Raw genomic sequence first — 22,538 nt, 5'->3', positions numbered from 1 at the left:
CACATTTATCCGCGTTGAAGTCTATCTGCCACTTCTCCACCCAGTCTTGCATCCTATCTATGTCACGCTGCAACTTCTGACATCCCTCGAGGCTATCCACAACACCACCAACCTTCGTATCGTCGGTGGACTTCGTCACCCATCCCTCCACTTCCTCATCCAGGTCATTAATGAAAATGGCAAACAGCAAGGGTCCCAGAACAGATCCCTGGGGCACTCCACTGGTGACCGACCTCCATGCAGAAAAAGACCGATCCACAACCACTCTCTGCCTTCTGCAGGCAAGCCAGTTCTGGATCCACAAGGCCAAAGCCCCTTGGATCCCATGCCCTCTCACCTTCTCAAGAAGCCTTGCATGGGGGACCTTATCAAACGCCTTGCTGAGTCCGCGTAAACCACGTCCACTGCTCTTCCTTCGTCAATGTGTTCAGTCACATTTTCAAAGAACTCAACTAGGCTCGTAAGGCACGACCTGCCCTTGACAAAGCGGTGCTGACTATTCCTGATTTCTTACGGCATGGAGGAGGGCAGGCAAGAAGAACCAGAGAGAGTGCAGCTGCCTGGCCTGGAAGCCTAGCCTCGGACTCTGTACGGGACTAGCTGCCAGTTTAACCCAATAGAACTTCAAAATCTAGGCTATCTGAGACTAAGGCCACCATTCCTTTCTAATGCTCTGCCAACACTTGAAGCTGTGGATAAATTCTATTGTCATTTTCATCTGTACAACACTAGTCTAATGTGCGATATTGTTCTACTTAAACACACTTAAGACATAAGAATGAGTAAGATCGTAACAGTAAGAGCTAATTTCTAAAACAGACACTGAATAATTCAAAAAAAACATTTTATTCTGCTGAAAAACAATTCTGCCACTGGAAAACTGCACGGAATTACAAACCATGATCATTTTAAACACGTTTCTGTATTGAACTTCAAAGTTCTAACGGAGAAATGAACTCTGTCTGCTTCCTTCTTCCTTCACTATTGTATGGGGTTCTGTCAGAAACAGAGACAGAGGAACTGCTATCTCTCAGAACAAAGCGTCCCCTCAGACCATTGCAACAAGTACACAAATCTGAAAAGAATAAACAGAAAAGTGTTAAAATACCTCTTTACTTGTTCAATAAGAGGGAAGGCAGCAACTTGGACACAAAATTGGCTGAATAACAGGAAACTGCGAGTTCTGAGATTTTTCAGGCTGGAGGAAGGTTTGTAGCAGAGTGCTCCAGGGGTTGATATTGGGACCCTTGCTTTTCCTGATACATATTAATGATCTTGATCCCAGTGTGTAGGGGAAAGTTTTCAAAATTTGCAGACGGTATGAAACTTGGTAGTTTCACAAATTGTGAAGAGGACAAATGTGAACCTCTAAAGGACATAGACAAGTTGGTGAACTGGGCTGATAGGTGGCTGGTGAAGTTCAATGTGAAGGAGTGCGAGGTGATGCATTTTGGTCAGAAGAACATGGAGAGACAATATAAAATAATGGGTAAAATTAAAGGGTTGCAGAAACAGAGGGAGCTAGATGAATGTGTACACAGATCATTGAAGGTGGCAGGACAGGCGGAGAGAGCAATTAATTCTGGGCTTTATTAATAGGGGCACAGAGTACAAGGAAAAGCAGATAATGCTGAACTTATACAAGACACTAGTCAGACCTCATCTGGAGTGTTGTGTATTCTTGTGGGCACCACAATATAAAAAGTCACCACCGTCCCAGGCTGCTCTCCCTCTCAAAAGGGAGAGCTGACTGGATAATTTAACCTGAGGATCACCACACCTCAGGCGAGGGAGGAAAGTTTGAGAAGGCGGGCCCTTCATGAATAACCTCAGCCGGTACGGGAATTGTACCCACGCTGTTGGCATCGCTCCGGATCATGAACCAGCTGTCCAGCCAACTAAACAGAGTGTGGTGTTTGTCTTTAGAAGGTAGAAGACTTGGAGGAAGCTGATAAAGTTATGAATGGGTTTGTCAAGGCGTGTGAAGAGAATAGTTCCGCTTGCTTCAAACTGGGACTGTGCTTAATGAAGGTAATGCAGCGGCACAGTAGCAGAGTGGTTAGCACTGCTGCCCCACATGCACAGCCCCACAACACCAGGATCGATTCCCAGCTTGGGTCACTGTCTGTATGGAATCTGTACGCTCTCCCCGTGTTGGCGTGGCTTTCCTCTGGGTGCTCCAGTTTCCTTCCACAGTCTGAGAGACGTGCTGGTTAGGTGCATTGGCCGTGCTAAATTCTCCCTCAGTGTACCCGAACAGACATCGGAATGTGGCGACTAGGGGATTTTCACACCAACTTCATCGCAGTGTTAATGTAAGCTTACTTGCGACACTAATAAATAAAACTAAAACTTAATTACTGACTATGAGCTGAACATATCTTACTGGACCTGAACTGTAGGGATTCCATTGGGACGTGGCACTTTCAGAGAGATGTTGGTTATGAACAAGGAGGGAAACTACATGGATGGGCCACCAGGCAGAGACAATGTACACTCAAAATTGCCTGCTCGGATTATAAGTGATGACGTGGAGATGTCGGCATTGGACTGGGACGGCCACAGTAAGAAGTCTCACAACACCAGGTTAAACTCCAACAGGTTTATTTGGAATCATAGCTTTTGGAGAGCTATTTTAGGTAGAGAGATTCTTTCCGCTTAGAAAGGAAACCAGAACGAGAGGGCACAGCCTTAAAATAGGGAGGGGGGTGCAGTTTAGAACAGAGTTGAGGAGGAACTTCTTCACTCAGAGGGTGGTGAATCTCTGGAATTCTCTGCCCATCGAAGTGGTGGAGGCTACCTCGTTGAATATGTTTAAGTCACGGGTAGATAGGTTTCTGATAGACAAGGGAATTAAGGGTTATGGGGAGAAAGCGGGAAAGTGGAACTGATCCACTTCAGATCAGCCATGATCTTTTTGAATGGCGGGGCAGGCTCAAAGGGCTAGATGGCCTACTCCTGCTCATATTTCTTATGTTCTGATGGAGCAGTGGTCCGAAAGCTCGTGATTCCAAAACGAAATCCTGCTGGATTATAAGCGGAAAGTTAAGACCTCAAACAACGGACAGGGATACCAACCGTTACTTTTTACGAAGTTTCTTTATGAAGGTAACTTCATCTCGATTCCTTATACCATAGCTGCAAGTGAAAAGTTCATACTTTAGAATCAAGTAAACATTTCCTGCTCAGTAAAGTTTCCTTCCCTGAGCTAGTGATTACATGAGTTATTTTAGTTGAAGAACCAACAGGAAATCAGCCATTGGTACCATATCTGGTATGATAATATCCCAAATCTACTCAACACTCTTTACAGCACTCTAACTGCTGGTGACTACATGACGAAGTAACCAAGATGGCTGGCTTGGTCTTAAGTCCTGTATAAGCTGTATAATTTATTGGAGGTTTGTGTGAAATTACTAAATAAACTGTGATTTCATCAAGGTGAGTGGATAACATTGAAACCCAGTGGTTATTTAATCGTAACTTCAAACAACTGAACAATACTAAGCTGAACTACCTTTGCTTTTGAAGCTCGCGAACTGCCTTTATGTGTGCCTTGAATCCTCTTTGAATAACAACAACATTTAATATCATATCATTAGAGAACGCCTGCTCGCTGGGCAATTTTACATTTTGCTACGTATATCGGCTAGTGTTACTCAATGGCTCTGTGAATTATCAACCAAAACTGAACAACTATGCCTTGGGGGTGAGGGAAATTAAGCAGGAAGCCAATTCTCGTAGAAATTCATTATCTTCAAGATATTTGGAAGTATCGGAACTGTTACGGCACGAAAAGAGACCATTCAGCCGACTGTGTCTGTGCCAGACAAAAATAAAGAAAAAATAAAAAGCTAACCCCACCTGGTACCCTTCAAGGTTTCAGCATTTCAGATACAGATTCAGCTGGCTTTTAAATCAGTTGAGCATTTCAGCCTCAACCACTAACTTAGACAGTGGCCCTGATGTTACCGGCACCCCCGTTTAAACAAGATTCTCCTTTGGCCTCAGGCGCGATCTTTGGAGTCTCGAGCGGGCGTGCCAGTAAAATTCCGTACAGTGAATTCCAGACACCCGTCACCCTCTAAGTACCAAAATGTTTCCTCCTGTCCCCTCCAATCGCTCCTCATTGCTGCAATTTTCAAGCCTTGCTAACATTCTTGTAAATCTCCTCTGCACTCTCTCTCCAGAGCAATTCAGTCTTTCCCGTAATGTGGTGACCAGAACTGCACACAAAATTCCAGCTGGAGCCAAACCAGTGTTTTATACAATTGCAGCATTACATCCCCGCTTTTGTATCCAATACCTCGCCCAATAATGGAACGCATTCCATTTGCTTTCTTGACCACCTTCGGGAACCTGTGAATATGCACCTCACAATCTTTCACTTCCTCCACCCCTCTCAATATCTTCCGGTTCATTGAGTAATCCTTTGTTTTGTTCACTCTCTCTAAATGCATTATCTCACACTTTCTCACACAGGAGGTCTTGCTGCAACTGTACAGGGCACTGGTGAGGCCGCAGCTGGAGTACTGTGTGCCGTTTTGGTCGCCGCACTTGCGCAAGGATATTTTGGCCTTGGAGGGAGTGCAGAGGAGGTTCATTCGGCTGATACCGGAGATGAGGGGGTTAGACTATGAAGAGAGACTAAATAGACTGGGTCTGTACTTGTTGGAGTTTCAAAGGATGAGGGGGGATCTTATGGAGATGTATATGATAGTTAAAAGGGATGGATAGGGTAGAGGTAGAGAGATTCTTCCCACTTAGAAAGGATAGCAGGACTAGAGGGCACAGCCTCGAGATAAAGGGGGGGCAGTTTAGAACGGAGTTGAGGAGGAACTTCTTCACTCAAAGGGTGGTGAATCTCTGGAATTCTCAGCCCATTGAAGTGGTGGAGGCTACCTCGCTAAATATATTTAAGTCACAAGGAGATAGGTTTTTGACAGACAAGGGAATTAAGGGTTATGGGGAGAGAGTGGGAAAGTGGAACTGAGCCACTTCAGATCAGCCATGACCTTATTGAACTGGGGGGCAGGCTCGAAGGCCTAGATGGCCTACTCCTGCTCCTATTTCTTATGTTCTTATATTGCCTGACCTGCTGAGTATTTCCAGCATTTTCTGTTTTTATTTCAGCACCTGCAACATTTCCCTCTTGCATTCTCTGAGACTTTCACCTTAACATATTTATCAAATGATCTTATGCATTTTTAGTTTTATTCAAAAGATTAATTTAAGGCCATTTATCGGTGATTGGGAGATCTTAAACAGGGAAAGCAAATGCCGTAAACTTGTTAATACTTACTCTTTAAGTTTCATTTTGTCATCAGTCAGTTTTTCTCCATTAAATGTCAGATGGTAGGTCCTCCAGATATATTTCCTACACAGAGATAAGAAAACCCCATATTTTGTACTATGGCATTACACAGAATTGATCCCATTGTATTACGTATAAATAGAAGAGAGATCAGAAAAAAAATGTCAGAATTCTCTCCGATCTCGCCCACGGCTGGGATTTTACGGTCTGGCTACAGCTAATGAAGGTTTGGCCGAGCGCCAGATTCTCCATTCTCGCTGGCAGCCTGAGCGAGTGAACAAGATCGGAGAATCCTTCCCTTGAATAAGAGGTAAAGGGCAAGGAGTTGATCAGAAAGTGTTCATGGAATGACAAGATTTAAATTAGATAAAGCAAAGGATGAGAGGAGCGATCCAGAATATAAGGCCGGTGGGGGGGTAGGGTGGACAATAAACAGGATTGATAACTGGCCAATGTACTAAAAAAGTACTTTGTGTCTACTTTTAGCAACGAAGTAAGAGCTGTCAAAATTTTAAGTGGTAATGGGTTGAAGGGTTACCGGATGACAAGAAAATGGGGATGGGGAAGGGTTTTTCTGGAAGGGTTGGAATTTTAGTTAAGTTGGGCAGCATGGTCGGTGTAGACTTGATGGGCTGAAGGGCCTGGTCCCGTGCCGTAATTTTCTTCGTTCTTTGAACATATCAGCCATGATCAAATGAGGCTGCAGGCTCGATGGGCCAAAAGGCCTAATTCTGCTGCTATATGTCATGAACTTATGAAAATCAGTGAGGCGTAAAGCAGGTCTTCTGATATCGTATTGGCATTTAGTACAAAACTGAAAGAAAGCAGTTTAGGGTTTGAAGCTTTCTTGACTGTTTTGGGTTTCCAAAACTTATTTCCATCTGATACGTTATGGAAAGGAAGCAACAAAGATTTCCGAGCATGTCGTAGGATGAGAGGTTTGACAGAAACTTTAGAAGTCAGGACTCTTAACAATAGGCCTGAGGTAGAGTTACGATACAGCAAATAGTTTTCCAATGCTCAATGAGGCAGTAATTAGGAAGTACGAGTGTCAAAATTAATCGGACAAGAAAAAAATCTCTTAGAGATAACGGGGGCTCTGCGTCCCGCCGACCAGGGGAATCGTAGCGGGCGGGCAGACCATACAAAGATCCACTGAGCTCCGGATCTTCCGGTTTTGGGGTGAGCGTGGCTGGAAAATCCTGCCCAATGTGGATGTCTCCCCGACAAACAGCTGCGAAGTTCATGAATAATTTTTGAAGTTGGTTCACAAAGAACATGCTGTTTTGTAGGATCATAGAATCCCTACAGTGCAAAGGAGACCATTCGGCCCATCGAGTCTGCACCAACCACAATCCTACCCAGGCGCTATCCCCATAACTCTACCGACTTTCTGACACTGACGGACAATTTAGAATGGCCAATCAACCTAACCCACACATCTTTGGAGTGTGGGAGGAAACCGGAGCACCCGGAGAAAACCCACGGAGAATGTTTAAACTCCAACAGACAGTGACCCAAGCTGGGGATTGAACCCGGGTCCCTGGTGCTGTGAGGCAGCAGTGCTAACCACTGTGCCACATCATCACCTTTCAGGAGTGTGGCATTGGATAATCTTGCTCTTACAGATCAGAGACAGACTGATCAATGATTGAGAGAGGGAGCATGATGACACTTGGTTGGCACGATGGCACAGTGGTTAACACTGCCGCCCCACAGCGCCAGGGACCTGGGTTCTATTCCGGCCTCGGGTCAACGTCTCTGTGGGGCTTGCACATTCTCCCCATGAGTTTCTCAAAAACCGCAGCGACCTCCTCAGAAGGCAAGCATGGGACACGGCAGACAAGAGTACCCATCGTCGTTCAGTACTTCCCCGGAGCAGGGAAGCTACGACATCTTCTCCGGAGCCTTCAAAATGTCATTACGAAGACAAATGTCTCGCCAAGGCCATCCCCACACCCCCATTTCTTGCCTTCAAACAACCACACAACCTCAAACAGACCACTGTCCACAGCAAACTACCCAGTCTTCAGAATAGTGACCACGACGCCAAACAACACTGTCACAGCAACCTCTGCAAGACGTGCCGGACGCCATCATCTCACGTGAGAACACCATCCACCTGGTACACAGTACGTACACTTGCAACTCGGCCAACGTCGTCTACCCGACGCGTTGCAAGGAAGGACGTCCCGAGGTATGGTACATTGCGGAGAACGTGCAGACGCTCCAACAACAGATGGATGAACACCGCTCGATAATCACCAGGGAAGAGTGTTCTCTTCCTGTTGGGGAACACCTCAGTGGTCACAGACATTCGGCCTCTGATCTTCACGACACACGACAACACAGAGTCGCTGAGCAGAGACTGATAGCCAAGCATGCATGAGGATGGTCTCAACCAGGATCTTGGGTTCACGTCACACTATCTGTCACCCCCACGACTGCCTGGACTTGGAAAATCTCACTAACTGCCCTGGCTGGAGACACTACACACCTCTTTAACCTGTGCTTAACCCTCTCTCCACTCACATTGTCTGTACCTTCAAGACTTGATTACCTGTAAAGACTCGCATTCCAATCAGAATTTTATAAATTGAGTTTGTGTCTTTATATGCCCTGTTTGTGACTAGCACTCCCACTCACCTGATGAAGGGGCAGCGCTCTGAAAGCTAGTGGCTTGTGCTATCAAATAAACCTGTTGGATTTTAACCTGGAGTTGTGAGACCTCTTGCTGGATTTCCTCCCACACTCCAAAAATGTGCGGGTTAGATTGATTGGCCATGCTAAGCTTACCCATAATGTCATGGGAATTAGCAGGGTTAATATAGAAAACAGAGAAACAGAGAACATTACAGCACAGTACGGGCCCTTCGGCCCTCGATGTTGTGCCGAGCTATGTCCAATCCCAAGATCGAGCTATCCCACTCCCTATCATTCTGGTGTGCTCCACGTACCCATCCAATAACCGCTTGAAAGTTCCTAAAGTGTCCGACTCCACTATCACAGCAGGCAGTCTATTCCACACCCCAACCACTCCGAGTAAAGAATCTACCTCGGACATCCCTCCTACATCTCCACCACGAACCTTCTCGTTATGCCTCCGAGTAACAGCGGCATCCACCCGAGGAAATAGTCTCTGCACGTCCACTCTATCAATCCCTCTCATCATCTTATAAACCTCTATTAAGTCACGTCTCATCCTCCTCCACTCCAAAGAGAAAAACCCCAGCTCCCTCAACCTTTCCTCATAAGACCTACCCTCCAAAGCCGGCAGCATCCTGGTAAATTTTCTCTGCACTCTCTCCAATGCTGCTACATCCTTCTTATAGCGAGGTGACCAGAACTGAACACAATATTCCAAATGTGGTCTCACCAACGTCCGGTATAGTTGCTTCATAACCCCACGGCTCTTGAAAGTCAAACCCCCGTCAATAAACGCTAACACCCTATAAGCCTTCTTCACGGCTCTATCCACTTGAGTGGCAACCTTCAGAGATCTATGGATATGAACCCCAAGGTCTCTGTTCCTCCACACTCCTTAGAACCCTGCCATTGACCCTGTAATCTGCAAATATGCGGGGTTACGGGGATAGAGCCTGGGTGGGATTGTGGTTGGTGCACAATTGATGGGCTGAATGGCCTCCTTCTGAACTGTAGGATTCTATGATTCTAAGGATACGTAGGCATAAGATTAAGCGTAAGAGATATAGGACAGAGAGCAGGATAAGCCTTTTTACACTCGAGTTGGTGATTGAAACCAAAAGCAGGTTAACATGAAGGGATAGGTTTGATGGGGGTTTGAAGGAAGGGGGAAATGAAAGGTTATGGGAACGGGTGAACAGTATGAGGATACGATTATATATAAATATTAATATATAAATAAATATCAATGTGAACAGAAGGGGCTGATTATTCTGTTTCATTAATGTCACTCAAGTGTAATTTGTGAAACAAAATAGCAGCGTACCTCAAGTAACTGGAGACAATCTGGGATTCGATACTTGGTGTAAAACCATTTCAAATAGAAAAAGATATACCACATCGGTTTTACACTCACTCAGGTGTAACTATAACCGGTGCAAAGATGACTTTGTAAAGGTTAATGCTTTCGTGGGCCTTCCTTCAAAGTGCTAATGCTAATACGGTGCTGGTCAGATCGTCAGCTCTTTGCTAACACTGCAATTATCAGCATTTGTGATCACCTCAGCAATCAAGGCTCTTTACAGGTTCAAAGATGAAGGACTCTGCCTTTCCCCAGTTTGAGAATGATAAACACCAGGTTAATATCATTTATCACATCCTGCAGGCATTCACAGCTCCCAAAGTCCTATCACAGCAAAACCAGTCGGTGCAGTGCAATTGCATTAAAACACAGTCTGTTATCTGCAAAAGCACAGTTGTACTACACTATAAAAGAAACCAGCGTTAGACTGGACGTCTTCAATATGATTTGTTAAGCTTTTTACCCAGAGAGTGGTAACGGTCTGGACCGCACTGCCTGCGAGGTTGACAGCCTCTGAAATGACCCAGCAGTCACTCAGTTCAGGGGTAATTAGGGACGGGCAATAAATGCTGGCCCAGCCGACGACACCCACATCCCATGGACGAATTTTATAAAATGGAGTTACTCACTGGTGGCGGGCCAGACAAAAAAGTTGAACTTCTTTGTGATCAACCAATTTTTATTGTTAATTATTAATCAAATTATTAATTATTAATCAAATTGCACCAAATTACCACATTGACATATATTATGGGATATTTGTTTTAAAATGAGGCCGGACTATCGTGGTTCCTGGCAGATATTAAATTCTGTGGTAAGCACGTATGTTTGAGTGGAAACCTGAGAGACAAAAGTCCTTTTCAAAACAAGGACAACGTTTGATGCAATTTGTGTTGAGATCACCAATTTCAAAAGGTAGAAACTCCAGCCCTTGATATTTACAACTCTGCGCCATGAAATATTACCACTGTTCAGTGCACTGTTTCGAGGTTCAAAGATAATGAGCACCAAGCATAATTTACCAACTAATATACTGTGTTCCTCCTTCCCGTTCTTGCTTCAGTTGCATATATCGCTGAATGGCTTTTTTCAGATCCAGGACAGTGTCATTTTGAATCACCACAACAGCTGGGGAGAGATAGCATTATTTACGGAGCTGCACCAAAGACAGATTTTTAGACCAGAGTTTACTGATGCAAAACATTGAGAAACAATGGCTGCTTTCACCCTCTCTTTTGTCCAATCCACCCTTCTGAGCGGAAAGGCGAGCAGGTGGTAGTTTTACAAAGTCGGCTGCTGACGAGCAGTAATATAAATTAACACACCTCTTGACTCCCCAAAGCCTAATATTCCCACTTGGTTGGATGAGTGCTGCTCCAACAACACTCAAGAAACTCAACTCCATTCAGGACAAAGCAGCCCAAACCCCGTCCTTCTCCCATCGACACTCAGTAGCAGCAGTGTGTACCATCTACAAGATGCACTGCAGCAACTTACCAAAGACCCAAAGACAGCACCTTCCAAACTGGCAACCACTTTAATCTAAAGGACAAGGGCAGCAGATACACGGGAACACCACCGCCTGCAAATTCCCCTCCAAGCCACTCACCGCCCCGACCATTAAATATATCGACATTCCTTTGCAGTCGCTGGGTCAAAATCCTGGCATTCTCTCCCTAATGGCATTGCGGGTCAACCCTCAGCACGCGGACTGCAGCGATTCAAGAAGACAGCTCAACATCATCTCAAGGGCACCTAGGGATGGGCAATAAATGCTGGCCAGCCAGCGACACCCATGTCCCATGAACGAATTTGAAGAAAACTTCTCTCTGTTGTGCTGGTACGAGAGAGCTATCGCTAAGGCTTCAGTGCGAAGGACTTCACATTAGATGAGTTAAGCATGAATCAGCAAATAGAAAGGAAACATTTTTTATTCATCCATGGAACGAGGGCAATTTTGGCAAGGGCAACGTCGCATCCCTTTATAAACGAATGGCTTACGAGACCGTTTCAGATGGCAGTTCAGAATCAAACACGTTGCTGTGGGTCACATGTGTCATATTCACCTGATAAAGGGGCAGTGCTCTGAAAGCTTGTGGCTTGTGCTGCCAAATAAACCTGTTGGACTTTAATCTGGTGTTGTGAGACTTCTTACAATATTCCAGAAAGCCAAGTGATGAAGGATAGAGCTGGAACCAATCTTTACATCTTTACATAGTTCTATGTTTACTTAGAGTAACAAATCAAGCCAACAAGCACAGTTTCAGTCTGTGTTTAGCTTTCGGGAATCAAATGAATCACGAGTTAATACGCAGCACCTGCATACCACTAAACACAATACTTAATTAACAGCGTACAGATCAGACTGAGTAAGGTTGGTGGGTTTCCTTCTTGCAAGGATATTTGTGAAGCTACGTAATTTCATAAAACGCTCACGTACACACACTTAATAAAGAAACTTCATTATTAAGTCATTTCAAGTAGTCTATCGGTTATAAAGAAAAATAAACAAACTTCTATTCAGTGACCACATCCAAAACACATAATCCTTTAAAACCGTCAGTCAAAATGTGACTGCAATCCCCCGCTGAGATAAGTGTCTTAGGGCCTTCTGAAACCCAGAAAAGCATTCATAATGGGCTCAGCTGCAATAGCAATCTTTGGGAAGTGGTCAAGAATCAACTCTACCGAAACTGCAGGAAGAGCTGGCTATTTTCTAGGCTACTCCAGACGGCACGTCAATTAGAACAGTCTCACGCTGCGTGTTTTCAAAATTCTGCAGCCTAATTTTTCTTTTGCTTTTAAAGGGCAGGTGACAAAAATAACTTCAGATCATGACACTTAACAAATTTTATCCTCTTCCATATATTTATGACTCTCTCCCAAACTGTGGGTTAAGGACCTTGGAGCAGCAAAAATAGGGTCTATTTAAACACAGCATATTTTCAAATGTCATTTTTGAATTTGAGCTTCAAGACTTTGTCACCTAAATCCTGCTTTCCTTCTCCTATAGGTGAAAATGATGTTGGCTGGAAATGGTGATAGGACTCGTCCATCCAGGTTCCGCCTACCATTTTGAAAAGTCTCGGAGTTCCAACTCTGCAACTAACACAACCTAACATCGTCCGAGGCAATTGAAATGATGAAAAACTGGAAGGATTGTACTTACGCATAATTTCATTGTCTCCTTTCTTTACTTTGACGGTCATTGCCTGGCCGTACTCGAGAGCAACCTGAGAATTTATCTCTTCCAAAGTGACCTAAATATAAAAAAAAATCTAAGTTAGCAGATAAATCTCATCTTATATCTGCGTTGTCCCAGCCTGGCATTTTTTAAGCCGTTGTTCCACAGAGAAGTTTTGGAATTTTGAAATATATTGAATTGGGAAAGCTATGAAGGTGACTGGAATTTTAAAGGATAGCTACTAGGTATCTTTCAAGACTAAGTTTGAAGTTTTTATAGTTTATTTATTGGTGTCACAAGTTGGCTGACACTAACACTGCAATGAAGTAAAAATCCCCTAGTTGCCACGCTTCAGCGCCTGTTTGGGTACACTGAGGGAGAATTTAGCACGGCCAATGTACCTAACCAGCATATCTTTCCGGAGGAAACCCACGCAGACACGGGGAAAACGTGCAGACAGTGACCCAGCCACGAACTGAACACGGGTCCCTGGTGCTGTGAGGCAGCAGTGCTGCCCAGCTGTGAACTGTAAATGACACCAACCTATTTAGAACTTGCTTTCTGGGTTTCACCATTCATTTAACTACCCTTTTAATTTCTGTGTTTAGAAAAAAAAGGTTCCTTTTTGTTACTCACTAATTTTATCTCACTATCTCTTTGCCCTTCTTGTTGTTTACTGCACTGTGCCAGTTTTTTCCACTTTGCGCTCCTCCTGACATTTATCATTAACCTTTTTCTCTTTTATTTTAACCGTGGAGCTCTCCTCTGCATGTCCCAATTCTATTGAAGCGATAGCATTTTTTTAAGCCTGCCATTTCTATCCCTCGTCTTAATTCATCAACAACATTGTACTATAAACACCATCCTGGGTGCTCAATCTTACTGTTGAGATACTGCACGTGAAGATATCTATTACATCTCATCTCAGGAAAATCATTCAGTTTCAAGGTACCCACACAGGAAATCAGCGTGACTACTGCATGCTCAGGGATGCATCAGAGACTATTACGATCCTAGTTTGTGTTACTGCTGGATGGGAAGATCCCAGAAGGGAATCCTGGCTCAAAGACCACGGGTGGGATTTTACAGCCTTGCTCATCCCGAAACTGTAAAATCCCACCCAAGGTCGACGGACCTTCCCGTTATCGCCCGCTCCAATTCCCATGGTGGGCAGGGTGGTAAAATTCCAGCACATCACTTTCGTTTTATTTTTTAGGAAATGTGGAGAAGCAGAGTCACAGGTCTGCCAATTAACAACAAAAAAACCCTTTCCTAAATGTGAAATGTTTGACGATGATGATACTCCTTCCCCCCTGCCCCCCCACTCCCCACTTATCTTCACAAATGTACACTGGTTACAAAATACATCTTTACGTTATGAGGTTTTCAGGAAACACAGTCCCTTTAAACCCACAGGCTGCTTGCCACTCAATCGATCTTCTGTGGATCTCACCTCAAACGACTGTCACTCAGTGTTTCTAAACTCCATTCTCAAAAAAACAGAGATACTATAGGACAGCGGTCTCCAAACTTTGCAGTACGAGAACCACATCGTATATTTTACACATTTTTACGGGCCAAAGAAGAATATCAGTCTTATAAATGAATTAATAAAATTTACTGGCTGCGGGCCGGACGTGGCTGTAGTTTGGAGACCCCTGCTATAGGATATTCAAATCCTAAAATTCAAGAGAATGTTTCTTCCTTAAAGTTTGAAATAAAGTCAACTAGAAATCCAAGCAGAACTGAGCTCGAAATCCTCGTGCAATATTTAAATAAAGCGCTGATTGTAGACCAACATAATTATTAGTGAGGAAAGGACTTTTTCTGTTAATTTCATAACAGAAAATAATTTCGTACGGTGGAGCAATATTCTCCTAAACGGCATTTAACATTGCAAATTCTGTCAATTCCACTTTGTTAAATTAGAAGATTACAATCTTTAAAAATTCATTCATGGGACGTGGGCATCACTGGCTGGGTCAACATTTATTGCCCATCCTTAGTTGCCCTTGGAAGGCAGTTGAGAATCAACCACATTGCTATGGGTCTGGAGGCCAGGCCGGGTAAGGACGGCAGATTTCCTTTCCTAAAGGACATGAGTGAACCAGACAGGTTTTCCAACAACTGACAATGGTTTCACGGTCATCAGTAGATTCTTAATTCCAGATATTTTTTATTGAATTTAAATTCCACCATCTGCCATGGCAGGATTCGAATCCTGGTTCTCAGAACATTAACTGAGTTTCTGGATTAATAATCTAGCGATAATATCACTGGGCCCATCTCTTTACCAAATACCACAAACTGAGAGAATGCTGGACTGGACCTAAATATGTCATGATGTGGAGATGCCGGCGTTGGACTGGGTAAACACAGTAACAAGTCTCACAACACCAGGGTAAAGTAACCTGGTGTTGTGAGATTTCTTCCTATATATATCACACAGGGAGACAAATTGTTCTGTATCATTGGATGATAATCAAATCAGACAGGTCAGTACTGAATGCAGTCTGGTTACAAATGTTCGGCTCTACTTCTTGTCAGTAAGTTTTTAGAATCATAGAATCCTTACTGTGCAGAAGGAGACCATTTGGCTCTTTAAGCTTGCACCAACAGCAATCCCACTCAGCCCCTATCCCCGTAACCCCACGTAGTTACCCTGCTAATCCCCCGATACTAAGGGGCAATTTAGCATGGCCAATACACCTAACTTGCACATCTTTAGACTGCGGGAGGAAACCAGAGCACTCGGAAGAAACCCACGCAGACACGGTAAGAACATGCAAACACCACACAGACAATGACCCAAGGTTGGAATTGAACCTGGAACTAGCTCCCAGTCGTGTTTAAGTTTTAAAAGAAGGTCCCCTGAAAGTTTTACTCCAATGAAAACTCTTCATCTGGAGATTTAATGATAACACTGAGGGATTTTCCCAGTAACTTCATTGCAATGCTAATATAAGCCTACTTGTGACAATAATAAATAAACTTTAAACACTACCAATTGTAACTGTGGACAAGATATAGAATTTGAGTTGCTGTGGCAACGTGCACTTGGACACGAATAACATTTCATTGATCAAGCTGTGTTTACCTTAATTGAGATTAAACATTATCAATAATAAATTGCAATTACAATATTAGGTACGTACAATTGTTAAGATTAAAATGAAACAAAAAAAAATCAATCCTACTCACCTGAACAGGCAGGTCACACAGTAAAGGATCCTGGACTATCATGGCCAGGCCTTCCTGAAATAGGTCCAGGATTTCCGCATGTGATAACTCTTCCTCCTCTTCAGCAGCTTTTTCCTGAGTGTCAATTGTAAAATTTTCTTCCTCCTTAATGCTGACCGATACCGATTCTTTTTTAACGTCTTCAGTCATCTTTGAGTCTTTAATTGGAATTTAAGAGGGAATTGGATTACTATCAGAAAAGCAAGAACGTACGGTACTATAGGGAGAAAGCCGGAGGAGCGGCACTAGACAAATTGCTCCTTTGCAGGGCCAGCACTGACACGACAAGCTGAGTGGTCTCCTTCCGCGCCACAACCATTCTCTGATTCTGTGAATTAGAATAATGGATACAAAGTCAACACTTTCGGATAAAACCTTCAAGTAACGACATAATACAATTTGATTCTTTACAAATACAAGTCACACTCTTTTTCATTTCAGAAACATTCATGAAAAAAGTGAATGAATCATTTCCTCATATAACAGGGCAGCACGGTGGCACAGTGATTCGCACTGCGGCCTCATAGTAACAGGGACCCAGGTTCAATTCTTGGCTTGCGTGACTGTGTGTGGAGTCTGCATGTTCTCCCCGTGTCTGTGTGGGTTTCCTCCAAAGATGCGTGAGTTCGGTGGATTGGCCATGCTAAACTGCCCCTTAGTGTCAGCGGGACAAGAAAGCACATGGGGTTAGGGGATAGGGCCTGTGTGAGAGACACTGTGTGACAGAGAGAGTGAGAATGTGTGTGTGAGTGAGAGAATGTGAAAGAGTGCATGAGACAGACTGTGAGAGTGAGTCTGCACTGACCACAATCCCACACAGGCCCTGCCCCCATATCCCTACATATTTTACCCACTAATCCCTCTAACCTTTGCATCTCAGGACACCAAGGGGCAGTTTTTAGCATGGCTAATCAACCTAATCCGCACATCTTTGGATTGTGGGAGGAAACAGGAGCACCAAAAGAAACCCATGCAGACATGGGGAGAATGTGCAAACTCCACACAGACAGTGACCCAAGCTGGGAATCGAACCCAGGTCCCTGGAGCTGTGAAGCAGTCGTGCTCACTACTGTGCTGCCCCAAAGCAAATATGCAGCATCTAACAAAATATTTGTTCCTACTCTTTATCCGGTGAGTGGCTTGGAGGGGAACTTGCAGGTGGTGGTGCTCCCCTGTATCTGCTGCCCGAGTCCTTCTAGATTGAAGCGGTTGTGCGTTTGGAAGGTGCTGTCTGAGGATCTTTGGTAAATTGCTGCAGTGCATCTTGTAGATAGTACACTCGGCTGCGACTGAGCCTCGGTGATAGAGGGGTTGAACGTTTGGAGATGTGGTGCCAATCAAGCGGGCGACTTTGTCCTGGATGGTGTTAAGCTTCTTGAGTGCTGTTGGAGCTGCACCCGTCCAGGGCAGTGAGGAATATTCCATCACACTCCTGACTGGTGCCTTGTGAATGGTGGACAGGCTTTGACGGAGGGGGAGACGGGGAGGGGGAGGGGGAGGGGGAGACGGGGAAGGGGAGGGTGAGACGGGGAAGGGGAGGGTGAGACGGGGAAGGGGAGGGGGAGACGGGGAAGGGGAGGGGGAGACGGGGAAGGGGAGGGGGAGACGGAGACGGGGAGGGGGAGACGGAGACGGGGAGGGGGAGACGGAGACGGGGAGGGGGAGACGGAGACGGGGAGGGGGAGACGGAGACGGGGAGGGGGAGACGGAGACGGGGAGGGGGAGACGGAGACGGGGAGGGGGAGACGGAGACGGGGAGGGGGAGACGGAGACGGGGAGGGGGAGACGGAGACGGGGAGGGGGAGACGGAGACGGGGAGGGGGAGACGGAGACGGGGAGGGGGAGACGGAGACGGAGACGGGGAGGGGGAGACGGAGACGGGGAGGGGGAGACGGAGACGGGGAGGGGGAGACGGGGGACGGAGACGGGGAGGGGGAGACGGGGAGAAAGGAGGTGAGTTTCTCTGACCTGTTCTGGTAACCGTGATGTGGAGGTGCCAGTGTTGGACTGGGGTAAACACAGTAAGAAGTCTGACAACACCAGGTTGAAGTCCAACAGGTTTAAGGTTTATCAAATAAACTGGTTGGACTGAAACCTGGTGTTGTCAGACTTCTGGCTGTTCTGATAACCACATTATTTATCCTCTTTTAAGGTCCAACCAAATAAACAAATTAAATTAGGGCAAAGTAAAAGGGGCAGCTCTCCAAAAGGAGGGGGAAACAGCCCAAACAAAAACAAAAAGTACAAAGGAAACTAAAGACACATCAAATCAAAATGCGATTATCAGGGTCTACAATGCACCCCAGCACCACATTATTTATCTGGCTGGTCCAGATGAGCTTCTGGTCAATGGTAACCCCCTCCCTGGCTGTTGATAGTTTCTTCGCCTCAGCCTGTGTCCCCTCTCCCTGTCTGTTTGGCCCCCGGCAACACAACCATCCCAACCCCGTCACTCACTCGCTCCGCCAGCCGCTCTCTCTCTCTCTCCCGCCGCCGGAACCGATCTCCGGGGCTCAGCGCCGCGCTGCCGGGGGAAGGAGCGGCGCTGGTTTCCGCTTCCGGCGATGCTGCTGTTCTGTCCGACCTGCGGCAACGTCCTGATCGTGGAGGAGGGTCAGAAATGTTACCGCTTCGCCTGCAACACCTGCCCCTATGTCCACAACATCACCCGGAAAGTGAGGGAGCAAATACATCCCGGGGGGACTGGGGGCGGGGCGGGGCGGGGGGGATTGGGGGCGGGGAGGGGGGGGACTGGGGGCGGGGAGGGGGGGGACTGGGGGGGTGGGGAGGGGAGGGACTGGGGGGGCGGGGAGGGGAGGGGCTGGGGGGGCGGGGAGGGGAGGGGCTGGGGGGGGCGGGGAGGGGAGGGTGTTTGAAGGTGGGCTTTGACTTGGGGCTGTAACGTGATTGAGATGCTGATGCTGTGCTCTAGATGCAAGGTACATGAATCATTTCACAAAGCCATTCAGTCTTCAAGATGCAAGGTTATCGAATCATTTATTATCCAGTAGCAAAATATAACAAGTAATATAACTTCACTCTACGACGACGGAGTTGGGATGTTGAAACTGAGTATTATAATCTTGTGCATTCTTTAAAGTGAGCACAGTGACTTTCATGTGCAGGTGAATGGGAAAGGGGACGATGTTGAAGAATGGAAACATATATCGGAACGAAATGATGTTAACTGTGGACAAGGCAATTTTCCCTTGTGAACTAGGGATTCTTTCACATTCTTCATGGTTTTGAACACCTCTGAATTGAGGTGATCTCGTTAAAACAGATAGGATCCTGAGGCCTTTCGATAGGGTGGATGCAGGGAGGACGTTCCCTCTTGTGGGAGAAACTAGCACCAGAGGATATGATTTAAAATTGAGGTCGACCTCTTTAGATATCGATGAGGAGAATTTTTGTCTGTGGACCATTAGTCTGTGAAGTTCACTTCCTCAGAGAGCAGCGGAGTCATTGAATCTATTCAAGGCAGAGTTAGACAGATTTGACAAAGGAGGTCACGGAGTCGACGGCAAAGTGAAGTTCAGACGACAATTAGATCAGCCATGGTGTGATTGGATTGCAGAATAGGCTTAAGGGCTGAATGGCCTACTTTTGCTCCTAAGTCCGATGTTCTTATGACGTACGTATGCTAAATGTGTTATTGTCCTTTGTTTTGCAGGTAACAAACAGAAAATACCCCAAGCTAAAAGAGGTTGACGATGTTTTGGGTGGAGCTGCTGCTTGGGAAAATGTTGACTCTACAGCAGGTACAGCATGATTTGCCCATACATTGTTTTAAGATGGAATTATAGGTTGCACTGTCTCACAGAAGTAGGGTAGTGCTAATATAGTAGTGGTAGTCATGGTGTTACAATGTTAGTGTCCTGGACAATATTTATCCCTCTGCTTGTGCTATAGGCTGGATTTTTACTCTTGTCAATGTGTGGAATATATATTTCAAGTTTTGCTGCTTTTGGATTAGTTGTATAATGAAATTTTTCCAACTCTTCTGCTAGTCAGAATTGTTCATGGATCTTTGTCTAGATAAACCTCATCCCTCCTTCCCGAGCCCTGAACATGCATCTTCTCTCCCTTCTGCCCTCCCTGAGCTCACCTTGTTCATGTAAGTTTCCTCCACCTCCTTTAACCCGACTCCCACCAGACTGCTGAACTCTTCTCTAATTCCACTGGCTGGAATTGAACCCAAGACCAGCTTCAATTCCAGCCTCGGATCAACGTGCAGAGTTTGCACGTTCTCCCCACGTTTGCTTGGGTTTCTTCCAGGTGTTCCGGTTTCCTCCCGCAGTCCAAAGATGTGCAGGTTAGGTTGATTGGCCCTGGTAAATTGACCCCAGTGCCAGGGGATTAGCAGCGTAAATGTGTGGGGTTGTGGTCAGTACATACTTAATGGGCTGAATGGCCTCCTTCTGTACCGTACGGATTCTATGACCCGACTGTTGCCTTTTCTCTCCTTCAAATTTGCTGACACCATCCCTACCATCTGAACCTCGTCCGCCGTCTCCACGATCCTTGCAAACCCCCAGCTTTCCTTTTCTCTCTGAAGCCCTTTGGCGTTTTCTCACCATCCAAATCCGCGTCAATCTTTGTCAGAGCTCCAGGATTGAATCCCTCTGATCAGACAGCAACATGGAGTAAACAGAATCTGAGATTGGAGAGGGGACTGCTCACGTTCAGTCTCCTGTGCTCATTGCCCCTTCCGTCAAAATACACAGGGCAACCTTTCTCGAATTCCCCTGCCGCTGGCCACCTTGTATTTTGAATCCTATTTTCACACGTACGCTGCTGTCACCGAGCTCCAGCTCACTCCTTCTGCTGATTCCAAACGATCAAACCGCATTATGCGGACTGCAGCGGTTCAATGGAGAGCAGCCTGCCACCATTCTCTGGAAGGCTATTCGGGATGGGTACTAGATGCTGTCATCGTGTGAAAGATTAGGAAAAAAAAAACACCTTGCTGGCACATAGTGGGGCTTCCAATTACATAACTGTGCCAATGCTTTCGTCTCTGTAACTTTGCCAATGCTTCAGCTCATGAACTGAAAACCTTCTACTATTCCCTTGTTTTCGCGAGCCCTGATTTTCTTTATTCTTTTCATGGAATATAGGCATCGCTGGCAAAGGCACCCTTTTCTGCACACCCCTTATTTCCCTTTACAGGAAGTTAGTAAATGGAGTCACGTGCACATCAGATTGGGGAAGGACAGTATGTTTCCTTCCCTAAAAGAGATGTGAACCAGATAGGTTTTAACGACAATTGATAGTTGCACGGTCACCAGTACTGAGACTAACTTTATGTTCCAGAATTATTAATTCCACTCACCGCTGTGGTGACGTTTGAGACTACGTTCCAAGACCATTAGCCTGGGCCTCAGGATTTAGTGTCATTACCATTACTATGTGATCTTCCCTGGAGACAGTGGCATTGTAGTTTTGTCCAACATAGTCCCAGCTGGCCTCTCATATTCTACCCAGTACAAACTCAAGGTCATTCTAAACTGCTGTTCATTTGATATACATTGGCTCATGGTCAAGCTGTGTCTTGATTTAAGATTCTCATTCTGGTTTGCAAATACCTTGGTCCTTTCCTGACTAATTTTCTCCACCTTCCTCCCTTCCTGCCCCATTTGATTCAGGCTTCTTGAGCACTGGAGTTTTTTTTTTAAATCTGTCTACCAAAGGCCTAAGTTCTCCACCTTACTTCATGGACACCCCACAAAAATTAGTTTGTTTGACTATCTGCCCTAATAACATTTTGTGTGGCTTGGGTTGGGGGGGGTGCGGGCTGGAGGGTCTAGTTTTGCTCTGTAACTCATGTGAAAATCTTTTACAGTGCAGTATAAATGATTGTCTTGAGCGTTTGGGTGGGGGTGGGAGGTAATTTAAGTTTGGATGGAGAAAGGTTGCATCTGCCATTTGTGACTCATGTCACACAATTTGCATGAAAGTAGTTTGACTTTTACCACATCTGTTTCTGCAGAAACCTGTCCCAAGTGTGAACATTCTCGAGCCTATTTCATGCAGATACAAACCAGATCTGCTGATGAACCTATGACTACGTTTTATAAGTGCTGCAATCCAGCGTGTGGGCATCGCTGGAGGGATTAAATTTCTTGTACAGTATTTGAACAATTATGAATGGATAGCAACTAAAATATAGAGCTGTACTATATTGAAATTACTAGTATGTTTTTTCTTGTCACTCGACAAGGCTTAATCCAATTGCAATGAAATTTAGACATGAATTGTGTACAGGTTGTAATAGATTAGTGCCACTATGCTCTCAAAATATTTTTATGTATATTAAACATTGATTAAATGTGTTCCTTGTTTCTTTCTTGTTGTGATCAGAACATCTGCTGGAACTTAGACATGGTTATTTTTGGAACAAAGAATAGAATTTGGAAAATAAAATGGGCAGTGATATTAGCAGAGACATTTAAAATTGTATTCAGAGTTCAATGCAAATACATGCAAGTAAATGAAACATGAGTAGGGATGCTGTTAATAAATAAAGAGATGAGGAACAATTCAGAGTTAGGAAAGAGGCATTAAAACCTCTGCAACCATCCTTGTGTTGATTCCTAGCTGTGATCACTCTGTTTGGAGTTTGCACATCACACTTGTGTCTGTGTGGGTTTCCTCCCACAGTTTTAAAGACCTGCTGGTTAGGTGTATTAGCCATACTAAATTCTCCCTCTGTACCCAAGAAGGCACCGAAGAAGGGGATTTTCACAGTAACTTCACTGCAGTGCTAATGTAAGCCTAAATAAACTTTCATG

The 22,538-nt window shown here is 45.2% G+C and overlaps 2 protein-coding genes across 2 annotated transcripts; one reads left to right on the top strand and one right to left on the bottom strand.

The window, feature by feature from the left end:
* Positions 1–830: 830 nt before the first annotated feature.
* On the bottom strand, positions 831–18,220 carry snrnp25 (small nuclear ribonucleoprotein 25). Its single transcript, XM_080206061.1, has 7 exons — positions 18,202–18,220; positions 15,706–16,072; positions 12,490–12,580; positions 10,343–10,448; positions 5,303–5,377; positions 3,079–3,138; positions 831–1,075 (listed from the first exon to the last, which is right to left on the bottom strand). Exons 2-6 carry the CDS (start codon positions 15,892–15,894, stop codon positions 3,081–3,083), a joined length of 519 nt encoding a protein of 172 aa, XP_080062187.1. The 5' UTR covers positions 15,895–16,072; positions 18,202–18,220; the 3' UTR covers positions 831–1,075; positions 3,079–3,080.
* A 40-nt stretch (positions 18,221–18,260) lies between these two features.
* On the top strand, positions 18,261–22,079 carry polr3k (polymerase (RNA) III (DNA directed) polypeptide K). Its single transcript, XM_080206062.1, has 3 exons — positions 18,261–18,419; positions 19,418–19,505; positions 21,737–22,079. The coding sequence occupies exons 1-3, from the start codon at positions 18,309–18,311 to the stop codon at positions 21,862–21,864; spliced, it is 327 nt and encodes a 108-aa protein (XP_080062188.1). The 5' UTR covers positions 18,261–18,308; the 3' UTR covers positions 21,865–22,079.
* Positions 22,080–22,538: the final 459 nt, after the last annotated feature.

Source organism: Carcharhinus amblyrhynchos, chromosome 18 (assembly GCF_965287045.1).
Source record: "Carcharhinus amblyrhynchos chromosome 18, sCarAmb.v2.hapA, whole genome shotgun sequence".
In the NCBI taxonomy this organism is placed as follows: domain Eukaryota; kingdom Metazoa; phylum Chordata; class Chondrichthyes; order Carcharhiniformes; family Carcharhinidae; genus Carcharhinus; species Carcharhinus amblyrhynchos.
This window is presented reverse-complemented; position numbering and strand designations above follow the sequence as displayed.

Excerpts from the sequence above, each read along its gene's own strand:
- snrnp25 (XM_080206061.1), bottom strand. The coding sequence starts at position 15,894 with ATGACTGAAGACGTTAAAAAAGAATCGGTATCGGTCAGCATTAAGGAG. Across the intron at positions 12,581-15,705 it reads TGTGTGACCTGCCTGTTCAG|GTCACTTTGGAAGAGATAAA; the intron begins GTGAGTAGGATT and ends TTTTATATTTAG. Across the intron at positions 5,378-10,342 it reads GGAACACAGTATATTAGTTG|GAAATATATCTGGAGGACCT; the intron begins GTAAATTATGCT and ends ATCTCTGTGTAG.
- polr3k (XM_080206062.1), top strand. The coding sequence starts at position 18,309 with ATGCTGCTGTTCTGTCCGACCTGCGGCAACGTCCTGATCGTGGAGGAG. Across the intron at positions 18,420-19,417 it reads TCCACAACATCACCCGGAAA|GTAACAAACAGAAAATACCC; the intron begins GTGAGGGAGCAA and ends TTTGTTTTGCAG. Across the intron at positions 19,506-21,736 it reads AAATGTTGACTCTACAGCAG|AAACCTGTCCCAAGTGTGAA; the intron begins GTACAGCATGAT and ends CTGTTTCTGCAG.